This window comes from Acanthochromis polyacanthus, chromosome 14 (assembly GCF_021347895.1).
Source record: "Acanthochromis polyacanthus isolate Apoly-LR-REF ecotype Palm Island chromosome 14, KAUST_Apoly_ChrSc, whole genome shotgun sequence".
Lineage (NCBI taxonomy): Eukaryota > Metazoa > Chordata > Actinopteri > Pomacentridae > Acanthochromis > Acanthochromis polyacanthus.
The window spans coordinates 5,011,573-5,029,214 of record NC_067126.1 but is presented as its reverse complement, the minus strand read 5'-3'; the positions used below and the strand labels follow the sequence as shown (position 1 = coordinate 5,029,214).

At 41.6% G+C, this 17,642-nt stretch overlaps 1 protein-coding gene and 1 long non-coding RNA gene across 17 annotated transcripts in view; one reads left to right on the top strand and one right to left on the bottom strand.

Moving 5' to 3' along the window:
- LOC110946369 (uncharacterized) overlaps positions 1–17,642 on the top strand; it is a 95,568-nt gene that overhangs the window by 39,882 nt on the left and 38,044 nt on the right. For 4 of the 5 annotated variants that reach the window (XR_007946581.1, XR_007946579.1, XR_007946577.1 and 1 more), the window contains exon 1: positions 15,620–15,744. The exons of the other annotated variant lie outside the window; for it this stretch is intronic. This is a non-coding gene — a long non-coding RNA (uncharacterized LOC110946369). Of the gene's footprint in view, positions 1–15,619; positions 15,745–17,642 lie in introns of those variants that run through there. 5 annotated transcript variants of the gene reach the window in all.
- LOC127537093 (NACHT, LRR and PYD domains-containing protein 3-like) overlaps positions 1–17,642 on the bottom strand; it is a 135,062-nt gene that overhangs the window by 86,256 nt on the left and 31,164 nt on the right. For 3 of the 12 annotated variants that reach the window (XM_051958813.1, XM_051958816.1, XM_051958817.1), the window contains 4 exons: positions 13,356–13,529; positions 13,012–13,185; positions 12,579–12,625; positions 11,412–12,428 (listed from right to left, as the gene is read on the bottom strand). The exons of 2 other annotated variants lie outside the window; for them this stretch is intronic. In XM_051958813.1, the coding sequence (XP_051814773.1) occupies positions 11,896–12,428; positions 12,579–12,625; positions 13,012–13,185; positions 13,356–13,529 (928 nt within the window). In that variant the 3' untranslated portion in view covers positions 11,412–11,895. Of the gene's footprint in view, positions 1–11,411; positions 12,429–12,578; positions 12,626–13,011; positions 13,186–13,355; positions 13,530–14,195; positions 15,997–16,174; positions 16,401–16,560; positions 16,634–17,642 lie in introns of those variants that run through there. 7 more of the 12 variants (XM_051958815.1, XM_051958824.1, XM_051958825.1 and 4 more) reach the window with 6 other exon arrangements.

Below are 17,642 nucleotides of genomic sequence, written 5' to 3'. Positions count from 1 at the left end.
TTTGGTCTGGGTTAAGGTTAGGGTTAGGGGTTAGATATGAATGGGTATATGGTTATGGGTATAAATTTAATTTTTTTGTTGTTTTTAGTCCCTGTATGGTTCAGATAGTGTTTAACAAACATGAAAACCAGCTTCTTATTTCATTACTGACACCGTATTTCAGCGTTTTACTTTCAGATTGAGTTAAAATGTGATTTTTCTCTGTACACAAGGCTGAGAAAACATGAAATCTTGCTTCTTATTTTCCTATTTCAGTGCACTAGTGTCAGCTTTACATCTAGTATATATTTATAAACACATATCTGTGTGTTTTTTAACATTACAGGTGATGCAGATGTTTGTAATCTTTAATATCGTGGACATTAGCGGGCAAAATGTTTCATCTAGCCACAGTTTATTCATAACCGTCTCCTCAAAATGTACATGAATTTCATTTTGGTTCAAAGCAGAGAGGACACTCACGTCGCGATATGAGTCCAAAGAAATCTCTTAAAAGAGGAAAGCGATGACATTAAGAGGTGGTTGGAATTTATGACTGAGGAAATTTGTGCTGTCAAACTGCAGCAGAAAACCATCCTGGACTTGATGGGGGAGGTGAAGGCTCTACAGATCCAGAACACAGAGAAGGAACAGCATGTGTCAGACCTTTAGAGCAGAGACTTGGAGCAGCACTAACCCTAACCCTAGCAGGGGGAGCCCAGTGAGCAGGATGTAACCTCCACGGAGCAGCAAGTGGCTGCTTTCCTTCAGTCCAAGAGGACTGAGGTTGACTGCATCAACATGGAGGGATGTCACCCCCTGAAATGAGAGCGACACATCATGAGGTTTGTCAAGAGAAAACACAAAACTGCTCTGTTGAAACAAGGAAGGAAACTGAAAGGACCAAAAGTCTTCATGAACCAACATCTGCCGTCATCTCCAGAAAAACACGCCATACGAAAAAACAGGAAAAAATTCAAAACACATGGACCACAAGCTGCAAAATATTCATTAAACTGAACCAGAACAAGAAAAAGTTTGACCATCAGAAACAAGGAGGAAGTGGAAAAATAGCAGAGATCATCAGCAACCCGACTGTAAGGTCTGATCAAGAGACTCAATTCACAACACAATCATGACTCAGTCTGAAGGAGACATCTCATCTACATCTGGAGACAGAAATCATATCGTCCAAAGGATCACAGATCAGGAGAAACTACAGCTAAGAACATTTCGTTACACAGATCATCATTTAGTGGACAATCATGTTTTCTGTTATATCAGTGACACCTGCTGCTACCATACAGATGAACAACACAACCAGAACTGAAAACAGATGATAAATTGTCAATAGTTCATTTCAATAGTAGAAACCTATATAAAAACTACAATTACATCAAAGAATTAAGTAAATTTACAAAAACCTTCAAAATATCAGAAACATAAATTAATGATGATAAAGGAACGGACTTTAAATGGAAGGATGTGAATTAAACTGTATAAACAGAAAGAACAAGAGTGGAGGAGGAATGGCTTTATTTGTGGACAATGACTTGAAAATATGACAACTGTTAATGACAACTTATTAGAATGTAGAACAATTGAAATCTGTAAAGAACAAAAGAAAAATGTGATAATAAGCTGTGTATATAGAGCACCAGGCTCAAGTATCGAAGCATTTAAGGACTGGGAGGAAGGAATGTTTTCTAAAGCGAATCAAAAAGTCATTTTCATCTGTGGTGATTCTAACATTGATATGCTGAATCCAAATAAGCATATAATAACTGATGAATTTATCAATACAATGTACAGTTGTTACAAAATTTTAATAATGCTATGTGTATATAAACCTCAAGTGCATTTCTATGTTTGCTAAAGATAACTACACACGTGGACAAAATTGTTGGTACCCCTCAGTTAAAGAAGGAAAAACCCACAATTCTCACTGAAATCACTTGAAACTCACAAAAGTAACAATAAATAAAAAATTTTTGAAAATTAAATAATCAAAATCAGCCATCACTTTTGAATTGTTGATTAACATAATTATTTAAAAAAACAAACTAATGAAATAGGGCTGGACAAAAATGATGGTACCCATAACTTAATATTTTGTTGCACAACCTTTTGAGGCAATCACTGCAATTAAACGATTTCTGTATTTGTCAATGAGCGTTCTGCAGCTGTCAACAGGTATTTTGGCCCACTCCTCATGAGCAAACAGCTCCAGTTGTCTCAGGTTTGATGGGTGTCTTCTCCAAATGGCATGTTTCAGCTCCTTCCACATATGTTCAATGGGATTCAGATCTGGGCTCATAGAAGGCCACTTTAGAATAGTCCAACGCTTTTCTCTCAGCCATTCTTGGGTGTTTTTGGCTGTGTGTTTTGGATGGTTGTCCTGTTGGAAGACCCATGACCTGCGACTGAGACCAAGCTTTCTGACACTAGGCAGCACATTTCTCTCCAGAATGCCTTGATAGTCTTCAGATTTCATCGTACCTTGCACACTTTCAAGACACCCTGTGCCAGATGCAGCAAAGCAGCCCCAAAACATTACTGAGCCTCCTCCATGTTTCACCGTAGGGACAGTGTTCTTTTCTTCGTATGCTTGGTTTTTGAGTCTATGAACATAGAGTTGATGTGCCTTACCAAAAAGCTCCAGTTTGGTCTCATCTGTCCAAAGGACATTCTCCCAGAAGCTTTGTGGCTTGTCAACATGCATTTTTGCAAATTCCAGTCTGGCTTTTTTATGAGTTTTTTTCAGCAGTGGTGTCCTCCTTGGTCGTCTCCCATGAAGTCCACTTTGGCTCAAACAACGACGAATGGTGCGATCTGACACTGATGTACCTTGGCCTTGGAGTTCACCTTTAATTTCTTTGGAGGTTACTCTGGGCTCTTTGGATACAATTCCAACGATCCGTCTCTTCAATTTGTCATCAATTTTCCTCTTGCGGCCACGTCCAGGGAGGTTGGCTACTGTCCCGTGGGTCTTGAACGTCTGAATAATATGAGCCACTGTTGTCACAGGAACTTCAAGCTGTTTAGAGATGGTCTTATAGCCTTTACCTTTAAGATGTTTGTCTATCATTTTTTTTCGGATGTCCTGGGACAATTCTCTCCTTCGCTTTCTGTTGTCCATGTTCAGTGTGGTACACACCTTTTCACCAAACAGCAGGGTGACTACTTGTCTCCCTTTAAATAGGCAGACTGACTGATTATGAGTTTGGAAACACCTGTGATGTCAATTAAATGACACACCTGAGTTAATCATGTCACTCTGGTCAAATAGTTTTCAACCTTTTATAGAGGTACCATCATTTTTGTCCAGGCCTGTTTCATTAGTTTGTTTTTTTAAATAATTATGTTAATCAACAATTCAAAAGTAATGGCTGTTTTTGATTATTTAATTTTCAATAACTTTTTATTTATTGTTACTTTTGTGAGTTTCAAGTGATTTCAGTGAGAATTGTGGGTTTTTCCTTCTTTAACTGAGGGGTACCAACAATTTTGTCCACGTGTGTACATTACGCCATTTTGGTAGCCTAGCCGCGCTAGACCCAGCTCTTAAGACACAAGGGTCTAGGAACGCTCGACAGGGAGGGAGGCGGGCTAAAAGGTTGTCTTTCAAATCACTCTGCAGCAATTGGGTAGGTATACAACCAATCAGTGCAACGAATAGGCTGACGTAGTTCCTAAGAGCGCCGGATTGTGGCTAAGTCCCATTAGCTTCCCAACCAGCAGAGCCAACTGGTATATTAAGGATTTGCCATATCCCGTCGGCATAAGTCCAAATACGTCTTTCTTCTCAATGAAACACTTCAGTGCCGTCCTTAGTTTATCTTGCAAGTTGAATTTTAGCTTCAAATCTTTAAGGGCTGTGGCCAAAGCCCAGTCCAAAGATAACTGTTTATTGTGCACCGGTTGTTTCTGTCAGAATCGTCACGCCTCTGTTGTCACTTAGTTACGCCCGCCTTCTGACTCTACACTTCATGGTGATTGGTCCGGCCAGTTTTAGGAGAATCCAGCCTCGAGCCTTATGGAGGGTAACTAGACCCACCCTGGGAGAGAATTAAATTCGTTGCCGTGGGTTGTCTAGCGTGGCTAGGCTACCATTTTGGTGCTTATTGCCTTTATTCACAATCATTTAAATCTCACTTCCCGTTGAGGCTTTTAATTTGAAGAGATTATTTCCTGTTGTATCTGAACGTGAGCTAGCGAAACGGCAATGAAAAGACTGAAGGAAAAAGTTGACATGGAGCGAAATCAGTGAGTAAAATGTGTTTGGTTCTTAGCAGCTCCTTTGATAGACACAAGGTCTGTGTTTGAGTAAAGAAGAGACATTTTAAATGTTTCATGAAACCAAATCTGTAAATTTGTTGAATTTTATTGCTAAAACCAAGGTTAATTTAAGTTGTTGTCAATGATTGTAAGAGTATGGGATTTAGCTGACACATTGTTTTGTGTATTCCTCACTTCTTACGGTGAAATTAAGGGTTTACTGCCATTAAACCTGAAAATTCATCAGTAAAGTGTCATCCTTCATACGGGGTGTAATGCTACAGTGAGCAACGATCCAAGGATAGGGTGACCAGCAATTACTCTCAAAATGGAAAGCTGCGAAGAACAGATAAATGAGAAAAAAACAACTAGAGGAGTTTCAATCTGAAATGGATAAAACAGATCAAGAAATGTTACGAAGGAGACCAGAACGGCTTCGTGTGCCCACAGATAAAATGATCTCATATCAACAGGAAGAACAGACTAAAAGAGAGAGAAAACCATGAACCATCTATGAACACTGGAAAGGCCAGTTCAGAATATACAGAGAAAACCTGGAAAGTGATCTATCAGATTCACATTTAGCAGAAATGGCAGATGATATTGAAAAGACGGTAAATGACATGATGAAAGAATCCAGTGAACTAAGAGAGCGTAGCACACTGTTCCATGTCATGAGGCACAAAATGGACTCAGTGAATCAGTGACAAAGGACATTATGAAAATAATTTCTGAGCATTTAGCAACCATACATGAGTATGATGCAGAAGGAGAAAAGCAACGCCTCCATCAGCTCTTAACTTATAAACATGCTATCTATATTTGGTCCTGCATCACAGTCAAGTCACCACTCTGAAGCAAGCATTGCTGCCAAAAGAAAAGATGCAGCCACAGAATCAACTGCAAAGGAAGGTCAGTATAAAATCACACAAGAGGAAATGAAACAAAGGGGGAAAAAGAGAAATGGAAGAGAAACACAGGAAGGAATTGAATGCAACTAGAGCGCTTACAAGCAGAAAAGGAAAGACAAGCCGCACATGCAAAATTAGAGATTTATGACAGGGAATTAAAAGTTGATATGGACAGACAGTAAATGTTACAGAATGATGACTTATGTCAACTGAAGCTTTGCACAACCAGCCCCAGTACTCTCTACAGGTTCATATGACCCGCTCATGCAACAATATGCATCCATTCCAGTTAACAATCCTGTACAACAACCACACCCCCAAGTTAACACTCCATCGCCTCCTACAGACATTTCCCAGGTGGTTAAAGCTTTCCTAGACTACATAGCTGTAAACAGAATCCCAGTGCCAGTGCCCATTGTGTTCAGCAGAGATCCAATCACCGACATTGAATGGAAGGCTTCCTTCATCTCACTGGTGGACTGTAAAGGTAAATCTCCTGCTGATAAACTGCACTTGTTAAAAGATAAATCACTGGTCTAGCACTTAAATGTCTTGAGGGCACATTTTATCAGTGACAAAGAGGCATACAAAGATCCATGGAAAAGACTTGACCAACACTACAGTCAGCCTTTTGTTGTTGCTGATGAAGAAATTTCACTCTTAGTCCTGCTAAGTTTGCTATAGTGGGGTGTTTACTGGTATTCTGGCATACAATGAGCTTACTAACACAGAGCATGTTTGTGAAGGTAAGCCGACTCAGACAATTTGGAAAGTAGACATTTTATAGGGATGGTCAGAGAGTAGGGAGTGGGACCGTATGTAAACACAAGGGTGAATAGTGGTTAATTTGTGTATGAGTCCAATCAGTAACAGAGGGCAATACATGTGCTTGCTGTAATAATGAAGATAAGTAGTTGGTAGCTAACTATTTATTAACTACCTAGTTATTAATTATCAAACCTTAAAAATTATTTTCTATTCAACGAGAAAGGCATACAAACCTCAAAGTGTCAACCTGTCACTTTGGACCTTCAACAGCTGCTACAGCTGTTACAATCCCTGGTGCATCTGAGCATATGCTACACCTGACTAGTTGAAATCTCATGCTACTTAGGACAAATGTAATGTACAGAAGTAGTTGCACTGCTTAAATGAAAAACTTTTTGAAGGAAACAATAAGTAAAGTCACTCTGACACAATTTTTATGTAAAATGTGCATCTTTACCCCAGTTGTCATGGTAAAGGGAAAGCTGTTGCTATTTTAAACTTGAAACCTATTTTATTGGATTCCTTGACCCCAAAAATGTACACTTTGACACCAAGGTTGTCATTATATCTATAACAGAAGTAAAGATATGGGCTCTTGAGGATTTTTGGGACATTGGCGGCCATTTTTGAAAAAAATTGTTTATTTCCAAAACAAAGGGTGATCTCACTTGTGTCTTTGGATGAATTTATTTGTATGACCTTAAAGTACTTCCATACCAAAGGGGACCTTTGCATCATGACTTGAAGTCAAAAGCCTATTTTTTGTGATTAACCTCCCTACTATATAGATGTTGCATTGTAATTATGTTGTGCACTGTTCAAATAGTTTATCAAAACTCAGAAGTTCACAGTAACAACTTATAGCTGTGTCCAGTGGTTATTGCTATTACTCCTAGCTCCTACCAACCGAGGTAGCAACGTGTACATACCCAGAAGAGGGTTACATGTGCATGGACTTTACAGATGTATTTCTCACATGTGCAGCACATGATATTTGTTTTACAGTCGTTCTGGTTAATCCTGGACGTCTGAAAAAAATCTGCTCTGTGACCTGCTGGGTACTGAAACCTGAAAACTGCACTCATGGCTTCAGAAAAGAGAGAACTGGTGGTGCTGTCATCTGCAGCACCTTTATAGCCTCTGAACTCATTCCCTGTTAGTAAGCGATGCTTTCTCATGGTTTAAGAGTCATTTAATTGATTTTGTGAAAATTAAGTCCTGAAATGGCATTAAAAATTATTTCTGCAGTTTTCAATGAAAAATAGATAATATATAATTATAAACTGTGATTTGCCATGTACATCCACGTAAACATGTAGAATCACTGCGATACCTGTTCCAGCTGATCGGTTACAATTGCTGTAAAACCGGATGTTCAGAAAGTGGCGGGCTGGACCAGGTAGAGGAGAGCTGGGAAGTGGGGAAATGCAAATTCCAGCAAAAATGGCTAGAAAACGTGAACTTCAGAGAATGGCTGCAGCCCGTTGGTGGTCAAGATGGAGAAGGACTTTGTAGTGCTTGTACAAAAAAAATGAAGTTTGGTACAATGGGTGTCAATGCCGTGAAATCTCACATGCAGTCCGACGGCCACAAATCGGCTGTAAAAGGCAGACAACGGTTAACTGTGGCTACTTACTTTCCCATGACCAACAGCGTAACGTCTTCAGCATCTACTTTGACCACCACAAACAGCACAACTGCAGTTGTAGTGACCACCGCTCCCACCAGAGCCGCCGCTACCGTCAGAAAATCGAGTCGTCTTCGTGCATCTTTTTGGTCGAATGCAGCGCTGCAGGTGGAGGTGCTCTGGTGTCTGAACACTGCTGTGAAGCACCACTCATACACATCCAATGAATGCATTTCTGGATTGTTCCAGGCAATGTTTCTGGATTCATAAACAGTAAAATGTTTCACCTGTCGAAAGGACAAAACTAACTCCATGTTAAAGTTTGGACTTACCCCACACTTTAAAAATGAACTGATTTCTGCAGTGAACAATGCAGGACCATTTGTTCTGATGTTTGATGGAAGTTTCAATGAGTCAACAAAAAATAAACAACTCGATGTCCATGTTGGATTTTGGGGGGCTAGTGGTGTCTAGTCACGTTATGAGTAAAATCTCAGTTCATGGGATGTTCAAAGACTGAAGGTCTTCTGCACCATTTTAAAAACACTGGAGAGATCAAAGAACATGATTCTCGCAGTACTTGCAGGCTTCTCTAAATGGGACAGAGCTCTGTCCGGGGGGAAGATGACAGTGATTGCAATCATGTTTTTTTTTTAAAAAGCTGTAGATAAGATCTAGGACCCTCCTGAAGTGGTGCGAGTCACTATGTAGTGCAGGTGATGAGTTAAAATCCTGCCATGCAGCATAAAAGCTGCAGAAATGCTGTTGCATCACAGAGGCTACTTCACCCATCCAAATCATACAGTACATGTTGCCACTGTTCACAGAGTTGACTACCAGCCCCACTATAGCTTAGCATGTAATGAAAGTCCTCAGACAAACAATTAGCTACCGTAGTCCAGGTCAGACACCCATGCTCCAGAGATTTGTCCCGATGCTCTGTGGTGTATCTGAGGACAACATCACAACTGTGGATGCTGCAGAACTCTCCCTCTTCTTTCACAAAGGAAAAGATTTTCACCACATTCCATCAAGTAGTGATGCATCTCCTTCAAGTAGCTTAAAGTAAGTATAGCTGTACTTTTTGTTCATGGAATGTTATTTGGATGAATTAAAGATACAAGATGTGTTCACCATTTCTCAGTGAATCTTACTGCTTTTAGAAGCTTTAAAAGCTATTTTTTATTGTAGCTTTTTAATTCTATCAAATGTGCAATCAAATAAGTTTTCGCCTTTCACCTTTTCAGTTTTTCTTTTTCATGTCAAGTAATTGAAATAAAATATTTCTATTCTTAGGATTGTGTGTCTGCTGGACATAAAGAATCTCCTTTCCATCGGTATGGATGGGCCAAATGTGAACTTGAAATTCCTCAATAATTTCCATCAAGACCATGCTGAACTACATGGAGGTCAGCCGTTAATTAATGTTGGGAGCTGTGGATCGCACACGATATACAATTCACTCAAGACTGGCTTCTCCTCGTGGAACGTTGAGAAACTGTTGAGAACAATCCACTTTGTTTTTCACAATGTCCCTGCAAGAAGAGAAGATTATACAAAGCTTATTCGCTCATTTCTTTTTCCACTCCCTTTCTGTGGACACAGATGGGTGGAGAATCTGCCTGTTGCAGAGAGTTCCATTGAGGTACGGCCAAGGTAGTTGCTAGAGGTACGGACCCGTACTTTCCATTTGCCAATCAGATATGCGAGATCTGGTCACGTGACTCCCGGTAGACGCTCGAGGTACGGACCCGTAGCATCGGTACTACAGGTACGGACCCTAAACCTGACCCTAACACTAACCCTAACCTTAACCTTTGCTTACCTTTCAACAGTTTGCAGTGGTTAGCAGCTTCTTGACTCGCGAGACTCGTGTACGGGTCCGTATCTGTCTGGCAAATGGAAAGTGCTGTATCCATAGCCCACAGGCTACGGGTACGGGTCCGTATCTGTAGACACTACCTACGGCCAAAGCTAGAAGTGTATGTGGAGGCGGTCTATAGAAAAGAGCTAGCAAACCCTGGAACCTCCTCTTTGATACCATTCAAGCAGCAACTACAGATCCCCCGATTTCAAAACAAACTTCAGTTTTTCATGGCGATCTCCACAACGTTTTGTCCATTCTTGACAAAATAGCAGACTGATGAGCCAGTCCTGCATTGACAGAGACAGAGACTTGACAGAGTTGATGATGGTAATAATTAGGGATGGTTCGATCCGATCCGCTGGATCGATATCGAGTTCAATCCAGGCCAAAATGACTGGATCGAGCATCGGAGTTTTATATTAGAACTCGTTCGATCCAATCCATAAGCCCAATCTGTCTCATATAGCCTCATCTTCACTTTTCACGACATGCCGTAACACAGACGAGCTGTTGCCATGGTTGCCATGTGCTCGTGTTTTCGTCACGTGAGCAGAGAGTGAACAGAAGCCTGCAGAGTTGGTCATTTCTGCCGTATATGCGAACGGAGGAGAAAAGTAAAATAGCTGAGTGCAACGTTTGCAAAATGAGTGTCTCAAGGGGTGGCAGCAAAACCGGACATTTTAACACAACAAACTTAATAAAGCATCTGCAGAAGCACAATGGAAAGCAATACAGAGACTTTTTACAGGCGAGTGCAAAAAAACGTGAGCCGCGGCAACCATCGTTGCAGGAAGCACGACAGAAGAGTATCGATTTCGGCCTTATCCGGCTAACTAATGGAAAGTCTCAGTGCTTCATGAGGCTTCACCTGCGCATCACAACAATAATTTGACCCTTCTGAGACAGATTAACATCCTTTCTATGAGCACAGGATATGTCGTCCAACATGGTTGTTTCAGAAATGAGAAGCTCCTCACTTCATCAGCTCGGGTTAAATAAGATGTTGAAGCTGGAACGTATTCATCACTGCAGTAATTATCCAGTGGAAGGCTCTGACCTATTTGCTTAGTTAAATCCAGGTGGTGATTTCTTTTTTTGACATTCAGTGTATATTGATCAGCCTCTCCACACATGTTGGTCTTCAGTCCCATTAAACTAATTCATGTGTTTTCTGACTCTGGTCTTCTGTGATCAATCATTTCTGCTGAGTCCTATTGGAAAACGATACACGTTCATTTGCAAACACATCCTCTTCCATGATATCACCGCTCTATATCTTTAAAACAGAGGCTGTGATCACATTTTAACATCTTGTCAGTGACTTATAGGCCGGCAAAGGTAGGTTGAGAAATAGCACTTAATTTCATTAGATTGAGATATCATTAGATATCTGTTTAGCTTCAGCTCACTTCAGTTTACTTGCACTCTTTGTAGTTTGTTTCTAAATTACTTTGAACTCAACACTTCAATAGACTCTGTGATAATAGCAACGAGTAAATTAACATTTACCTGCATTAACATGTGAGGAGAAGCCGGGGTGCCTCCAGAAATGAGCTGAAAACGAGGTGGACACAAGACTTGATAAATATCATACTGATATAATTTGGTTTATCTGATACAGGTGCAGTTGTGGTTATTAGAGTGACACCTCTTCAATATAATCGAGAAAAAAAGATGCTGTACTTGAGTGGGAAATTTCAATTAAAACATCTAAAGTTTATTGATCATTTCAATATTGAAAATTCTGCCCATGTGTGATGAAAATGTTTCTATTTACAGCCAGTTATGGTGCAATAAAAAGAGTTTTCATGGACAAATTGACATATTTAACTCAAGTATCAAACTTGTACATGATGAATATTTTTGTACCTTTAAAAACTTACAGAAAAATGTTTCAGTATCAGCATTTTTCAATATGTAGATGTGGTTGTGAAAAAAAGTTTTCAGACACTTGTAAAGACCGTGTACACCACAAAAGTCATGAGTTTCCAGTGACTCCTTTTACTCTGAATTTTAAAATGTGTCTTTGTTGCAAAAAGCAATCGTGTATTTTGGTTCTTTCATAGATTCTGGAAATATGACAAAATCTATTGTGTCATAAATATACATACAGCAACTTGAATTATCATTTTTTATCATGCAAAAGTTGTGTTAATCAAAATTTCTTGGCTTTGTGGACAAACATTCTGACAAAGAGTCCCACAATTATCACCACTATGGAGAATAATAGAAAAAGATAACTTGACTGGAAAAAGACGCAAACACCATATTTGGGTCCTGGAATAATCACAACTTCCATCTTTGAAGAGGAAGAAGTTTACAAGGAATCATTTAGAAGGATTTCAGAAAGAAACAGATTTAATCCATGAATGTGAAAACATGTTTCTGAGGGACAGAGTCATGGAGAGACTGAACTCTCTGTTCAACACTGTTTCTCTGACAGGAGGAGACTCTGGAGACTGAACTCAGCACAGAAACACTGAGGAACCAGACGATGAGAACCAGACCCCAAATCCAGGATAGAGAGGTTGAGTGAATGTGGTGTTGAAGGTGTGGAGGTGGATCAGAGAGTCAGAGGAGACTCTGTAGAAGGACAGAGTTCCAGCAGGAACGTCCACATAAACTGAAACTCTGTGAGAGACTGAGGAGGACCTGATGGATGTTTGACTGTTATTGTGTCTGACCGAGTAACCACGAGGATCAGAGCAGATCAGACTCCAGGACTGATCATGACGTCCAAATTCACAGTCATCACTGTCTCCTTTCCTTCTGATTCCTCTGTAACTCACTGATATATGAACACCTCCTCTCCACTCCACCTCCCAGAAACAGCGACCAGTCAGACCAGTTCCACACAGCAGCTGACAGTCCCGTTCAAACCTGTCTGGATGATCAGGATATGACTGATCCTCCTTCACAAATGTCACCTTCCTGTTGTTGTCAGACAGTTTGAGGAATCTGTTTACTGTGTTTGTGTCGACTGTGAGTTGACAGGAATCTGATGGAGAGAACAAACACAACACAGCTGCAGTTATTGATGGATCATGTGATCAGTATTAAAGCTTTGATGATGACCTCAGAGATGTGACACTTTGAAGATGCTTGAATGTGCTGCTTTGTTTCCATCAATCCATTAAAACACACTTACACTTCCTCAGACCTGGTGTCAACCATCGGACTCCAGCAGGCGTCACCCTGAAAGGAGGAGGACGGTCAGAGCAGCAGAGACTCTTTCAGCAGCACACATGGACGTTACATGGCTCTCACACTGTTCCACTGATAAAGGACCAGTCCAACATGGAGACACAGACACCTGAATGCAGCATCTCTAAAGTCCTGTCCTGTACTGGTCATGTTCCAGTGCAATTTACACTCATTATTCAGCTTTACTCATTTATGGTTAGTTTTTCCATGAAGATATACGAACAGTTTAACCTGCTTCCTGTCTTTGAGCTAAACTACGCTAACAGTTTCCTCTTCCCTTCAGTCATGGTGTGTAGCTGAGCTAACAGTGTTCTTCTGCTTCCACTCTTTGTGTTAAGGTAGGCTAAAAGGTTCTGAGAGTGTCTGTCTGTCTGTACCTGAGAGTTTCCAGTCTACAGTGTGGATCCTCCACTTTAGCTCTCAGCATCTTCTCTCCTGAGTCTCCTGGATGGTTGTAGCTCAGGTCCAGCTCTCTCAGATTTGAGGGGTTGAAGCTCAGAGCTGAGGCCAGAGAAGCACAGCCTTCCTCTGTGACCAGACAGCCTGACAGCCTGCACACACAAAACAACACAAACCTGATGGACAACACTTGGCTGGATGTTTCTCACTCTTTGTTTTCTTCTTTGTCTTTCAGCTACATTTTGGTGCAGATTTGATGCGTCTGAAGCAAATAAAGAATCAAATTTTCATTTTCTTTCACTTTCAAAGTGTGAATCCTGACCTGAGAGCTTCCAGTTTACAGTGTGGACTCTCCAGTCCAGCAGAAAGACTCTTCACTCCTGAATCCTGCAGGTTGTTGTTAGTCAGGTCCAGCTCTGTCACACTGGAGGACTGGGAGCTGAGGACTGAGGACAGAGCTCCACAGCTTCTCTCTGACAGATTACAGCCACTCAGTCTGAAGAGACAAAGATAAGAAAAGAAGTAAAACATTAAGTACAGTACTGTCCATCTTTTTGAAAAGACAGCAGTGAATTTAACAACAAATACATCCCACGATGTCCAGAATACAGCAGCAGTAAGTCCACCTATCAGGTGATCAGGAATCACAGAGTCATCAGGATCAATCAGAATCTCTGCTGGTGAGAAGGTGGACTGTTCAGGTGGTCAAACATTTGAACATTGTTCTCCACATCTCCTCCTTCCTGCTTCTTGTCCAACAGCTGAACTGCAGAGTTTAGTCATCGAACAAACATGAAACATCAAACACTAAAGGTTCTGGTGTTTCCTTTTCATCATCGTCTATCTGGAACATTTTATTTTGTAAAATGATGGAAATTAAATCAGAACCTGGAACCAAGACTGTACGGGTTCTTACAGGTTCTGGTTCTGTGATGCAGGTTCCAGGTTGTTAAGTTCCTGTCGTGGAAGAGGCCTCATTAAGAGAAACTAGTGCTAAAGGTCAGTAACAGAACTGATGTGAGTCATACAAATACAGAAAACCTCCCATCTCAGCTGTTCTGTTCATCATGATTAGAAAAACATTTTAAATGGTCATCAGTTGAACAGGTTGATGAGTCCTGACCTGAAAATTAAAAAGTATCTTCAGTCTCCAACTACTTACAGAACTTTCTTGGAGGCTTTGACCACTGGCAGCAGCCTCAGAAGAACCTCCTCTGAAGCAGAATATTTCTTCAGGTCAAACACGTCCAGATGTTCTCCTGATGACAGTAAGATGAAGCCCAGAGCTGACCACTGAGCAGGAGACAATTTATCTGTGGACAGACGTCCTGATCTCAGGGACTGTTGGATCTCTTCCACCAGAGAAACATCATTCAGTTCATTCAGACAGTGGAACAGATTGATGCTTCTCTCTGGAGACACATTTTCACTGATCTTCTCCTTGATGTACTCCACTGTTTCCTGATTGGTCTGTGAGAGACTTCCTGTCTGTCTCAGCAGGCCTCGTAGGAGATTCTGATTGGTTGGCAGTGACAGACCCAGGAGGAAGCGCAGGAACAAGTCCAGGTGTCCATTTGGACTCTGTAAGGCCTCGTCCACAGCTCTCTGGTAGAAAATTGTTGAATAGTTCTGCAACATTTTAGACCAACGGGATGTTGAATGTTGTCGTTTTTCCAGCAGGTTGACTCCAGAGTTGATGAAGGTCTGATGGACATGAAGAGCAGCCAGAAACTCCTGAACGCTCAGATGGACAAAGCAGAACACCTTGTCCTGGTACAGTCCTCTCTCCTCTTTAAAGATCTGTGTGAACACTCCTGAGTACTTTGAGGCTGCTTCCATATCGATGCCACACTCTGTCAGGTCGGACTCATAGAAGATCAGGTTTCCTTTCTGCAGCTGCTCAAAAGCCAGTTTTCCCAGAGACTCGATCATCCTCCTGCTGTCTGTACTCCAGTGTGGATCTGTCTCAGCTCCTCCATCATACTTGATCTTCTTGACTTTGGTCTGAACCACCAGGTGGTGGATGAACATCTCAGTCAGGGTTCTGGGCAGATCTCCTCTCTCTCTGCTTCTCAGCAGCTCCTCCAGAACTGTAGCAGTGATCCAGCAGAACACTGGGATGTGGCACATGATGTGGAGGCTTCGTGATGTCTTCATGTGGGAGATGATGCTGCTGGCTTGTTTCTCATCTCTGGATCTCTTCCTGAAGTACTCCTCCTTCTGTGGGTCGGTGAACCCTCTGACCTCCGTCACCATGTCCACACAGTCAGGAGGGATCTGATTGGCTGCTGCAGGTCGTGTGGTTATCCAGAGGCGAGCAGAGGGAAGCAGATTCCCCCTGATCAGGTTTGTCAGCAGCACATCCACTGAGGTGGACTCTGTAACATCAGTCAGGACCTCATTGTTGTGGAAGTCCAGAGGAAGGCGACACTCATCCAGACCGTCAAAGATCAACACAACCTGGAAGTCTTCAAAGCTGCACATTCCTGCTGCTTTGGTTTCACTGAAGAAGTGATGAACAAGTTCCATCAAGCTGAACTTTCTCTCTTTCAGCACATTCAGCTCTCTGAAAGTCAATGGAAACATGAAGTGGATGTCCTGGTTGCTTTTGTCTTCAGCCCAGTCCAGAGTCAACTTCTGTGTTAACACTGTTTTCCCGATGCCAGCCACTCCCTGTGTCATCACTGTTCTGATTGGTCCATCTCTTCCAGGTGAGCCTTTAAAGATGTCTTCTGGTCTGATGCTTCTTTCTGCTCTGTCTGCTTTCCTGGATGCTGCTTCAATCTGTCTGACCTCATGTTCATCATTGACCTCTGCAGTCCCTCCCTCTGTGATGTACAGCTCTGTGTAGATCTCATTCAGGAGGGTCGGCTGTCCTGCTTTAGCGACGCCCTCAAACACTCTCTGGAACTTTTTCTTCAGACCACATTTAAGTTTACATCTACAAACTGCAGCAGCAAGCTCTGAATGAAAACACAAGAAACAGTGAAGGAGAAGTAACCTGTATATTAAAGCACCAAAGTAGCAATAAAGTGAACATAACAATTTGTCCCCCAAAAGACTGATTGTGTGAAGATATTCTGAGATTTTAGTAAATGTTCTGTTGATCAGCAGCTTCAGTCTTTACACAAATCCTCTTACTGCTCTGCAGACAGTCAGCCAGCTTCTCCTGCTTCATCCTCCTCAGGAACAACACTGTCATCTGCTCAAACATCTCTCTGCTGCTCCTCTCATCTTCATCATCACCCTCCAACTCCTCCTCATCCTCCCTCTGACTCTCTGAGCATTTTGGGTAATCTGGACTCACAACCTTCCGCATGTTCTTCAGCTCCTTCTTTACAAAAGTCACCATGTTGTCCTCCAGCAGCTGGAACAGAGAAATGTGTCAATGAGTCCATCAGAGTCAAATCATGGAGCCAAACATCAGATCCATGTTGGACACACTGACAGTCCACTGGTCTACAAAGAGCAGCATGGAGACGCCTGAACACAACAGATGGAGAACAACTTGTTGTCCATCAACTCACCATGAATATGGAGTCCAGGTGATGCTGCTGGACAGACTGAGCTCTGGGAACCTCTGAGTTCTGCTGCTCCACTCTGTGGATCAACATCAACAGTTAACTCTCACTTTATTACACAGAGACAAACACCAGCTGAAGGTTCACGATGTTCATCAGAGATTCCAACATTAGTCTGTTTTCCACTGCAGGAACTTTCTGTTCATTTTGACTCATCATCAATCTTTGTTCTGACCACAGGAACCGTCCCTGTAGAACCTCTTTCAGGACTGTTTATAGGAGTTCAAAGTTCCTACTCCAGGGTTGGAACTTTTGAGAGAACCTGGTGAACTGCTGTGTAGGCTTGATGCTGACTAATTAAACTCAGAGAGAACAACAAAAAACATTTTTCTGTCCTCTCCATCCTCGTCCAGCATCAGTCGTAACAACTGTGCAAAATTCACCCTATAAGCTAACATGTAGGATAACATACAGGCTTACAATGTTTCCTCTACATTCATTCAGCAGCGGCCCACCATTCCTAAATCTTATCTGCCACTCCTTCGAATTTCTTTTTTTTTTTTTTTTTTTTTTTTTATAGTCGCAATTACACCACCGCCGCATGTCTTCACATTCACAGCAGAATTCTGAGCTCCGTCGGGTACTCAGGTAAACCACAGATAAGTATCTTGCTCAGTATCTACTCTTTGACATGTCAGGTTAATATGACGTTAATTACTTGTGAGAATACGGCCTTGAGAGTGACGTCATGTCAAGCATCCGGACATCAGGCCAGAGAGTCAGAGGAGGGTTGCGTTGAAAAATAGGGCAGCGACTTACCGGAGAAAAGTTATTAGCTTAAGATAATTCAGAATAGATTTTACAAGTCCAACAGACATTCACAACATATTTATGACCAGCTAACATTACATAACATTTCGGTAGCTTCAGTTAATTGGGCCCGGTGCCAACTCAGTCTCGCTAAACTTTTTTTTTCAAAGATGGCGCCGCTCTAGTGGCAGCTAGTTACAGCAGCTCTTGCTCGTGGAGTTATGTTTTCTGTTTACTTTCTTTTCTTCTTGCTTTCTTCCGTTTTTTCTTTTTGGGAA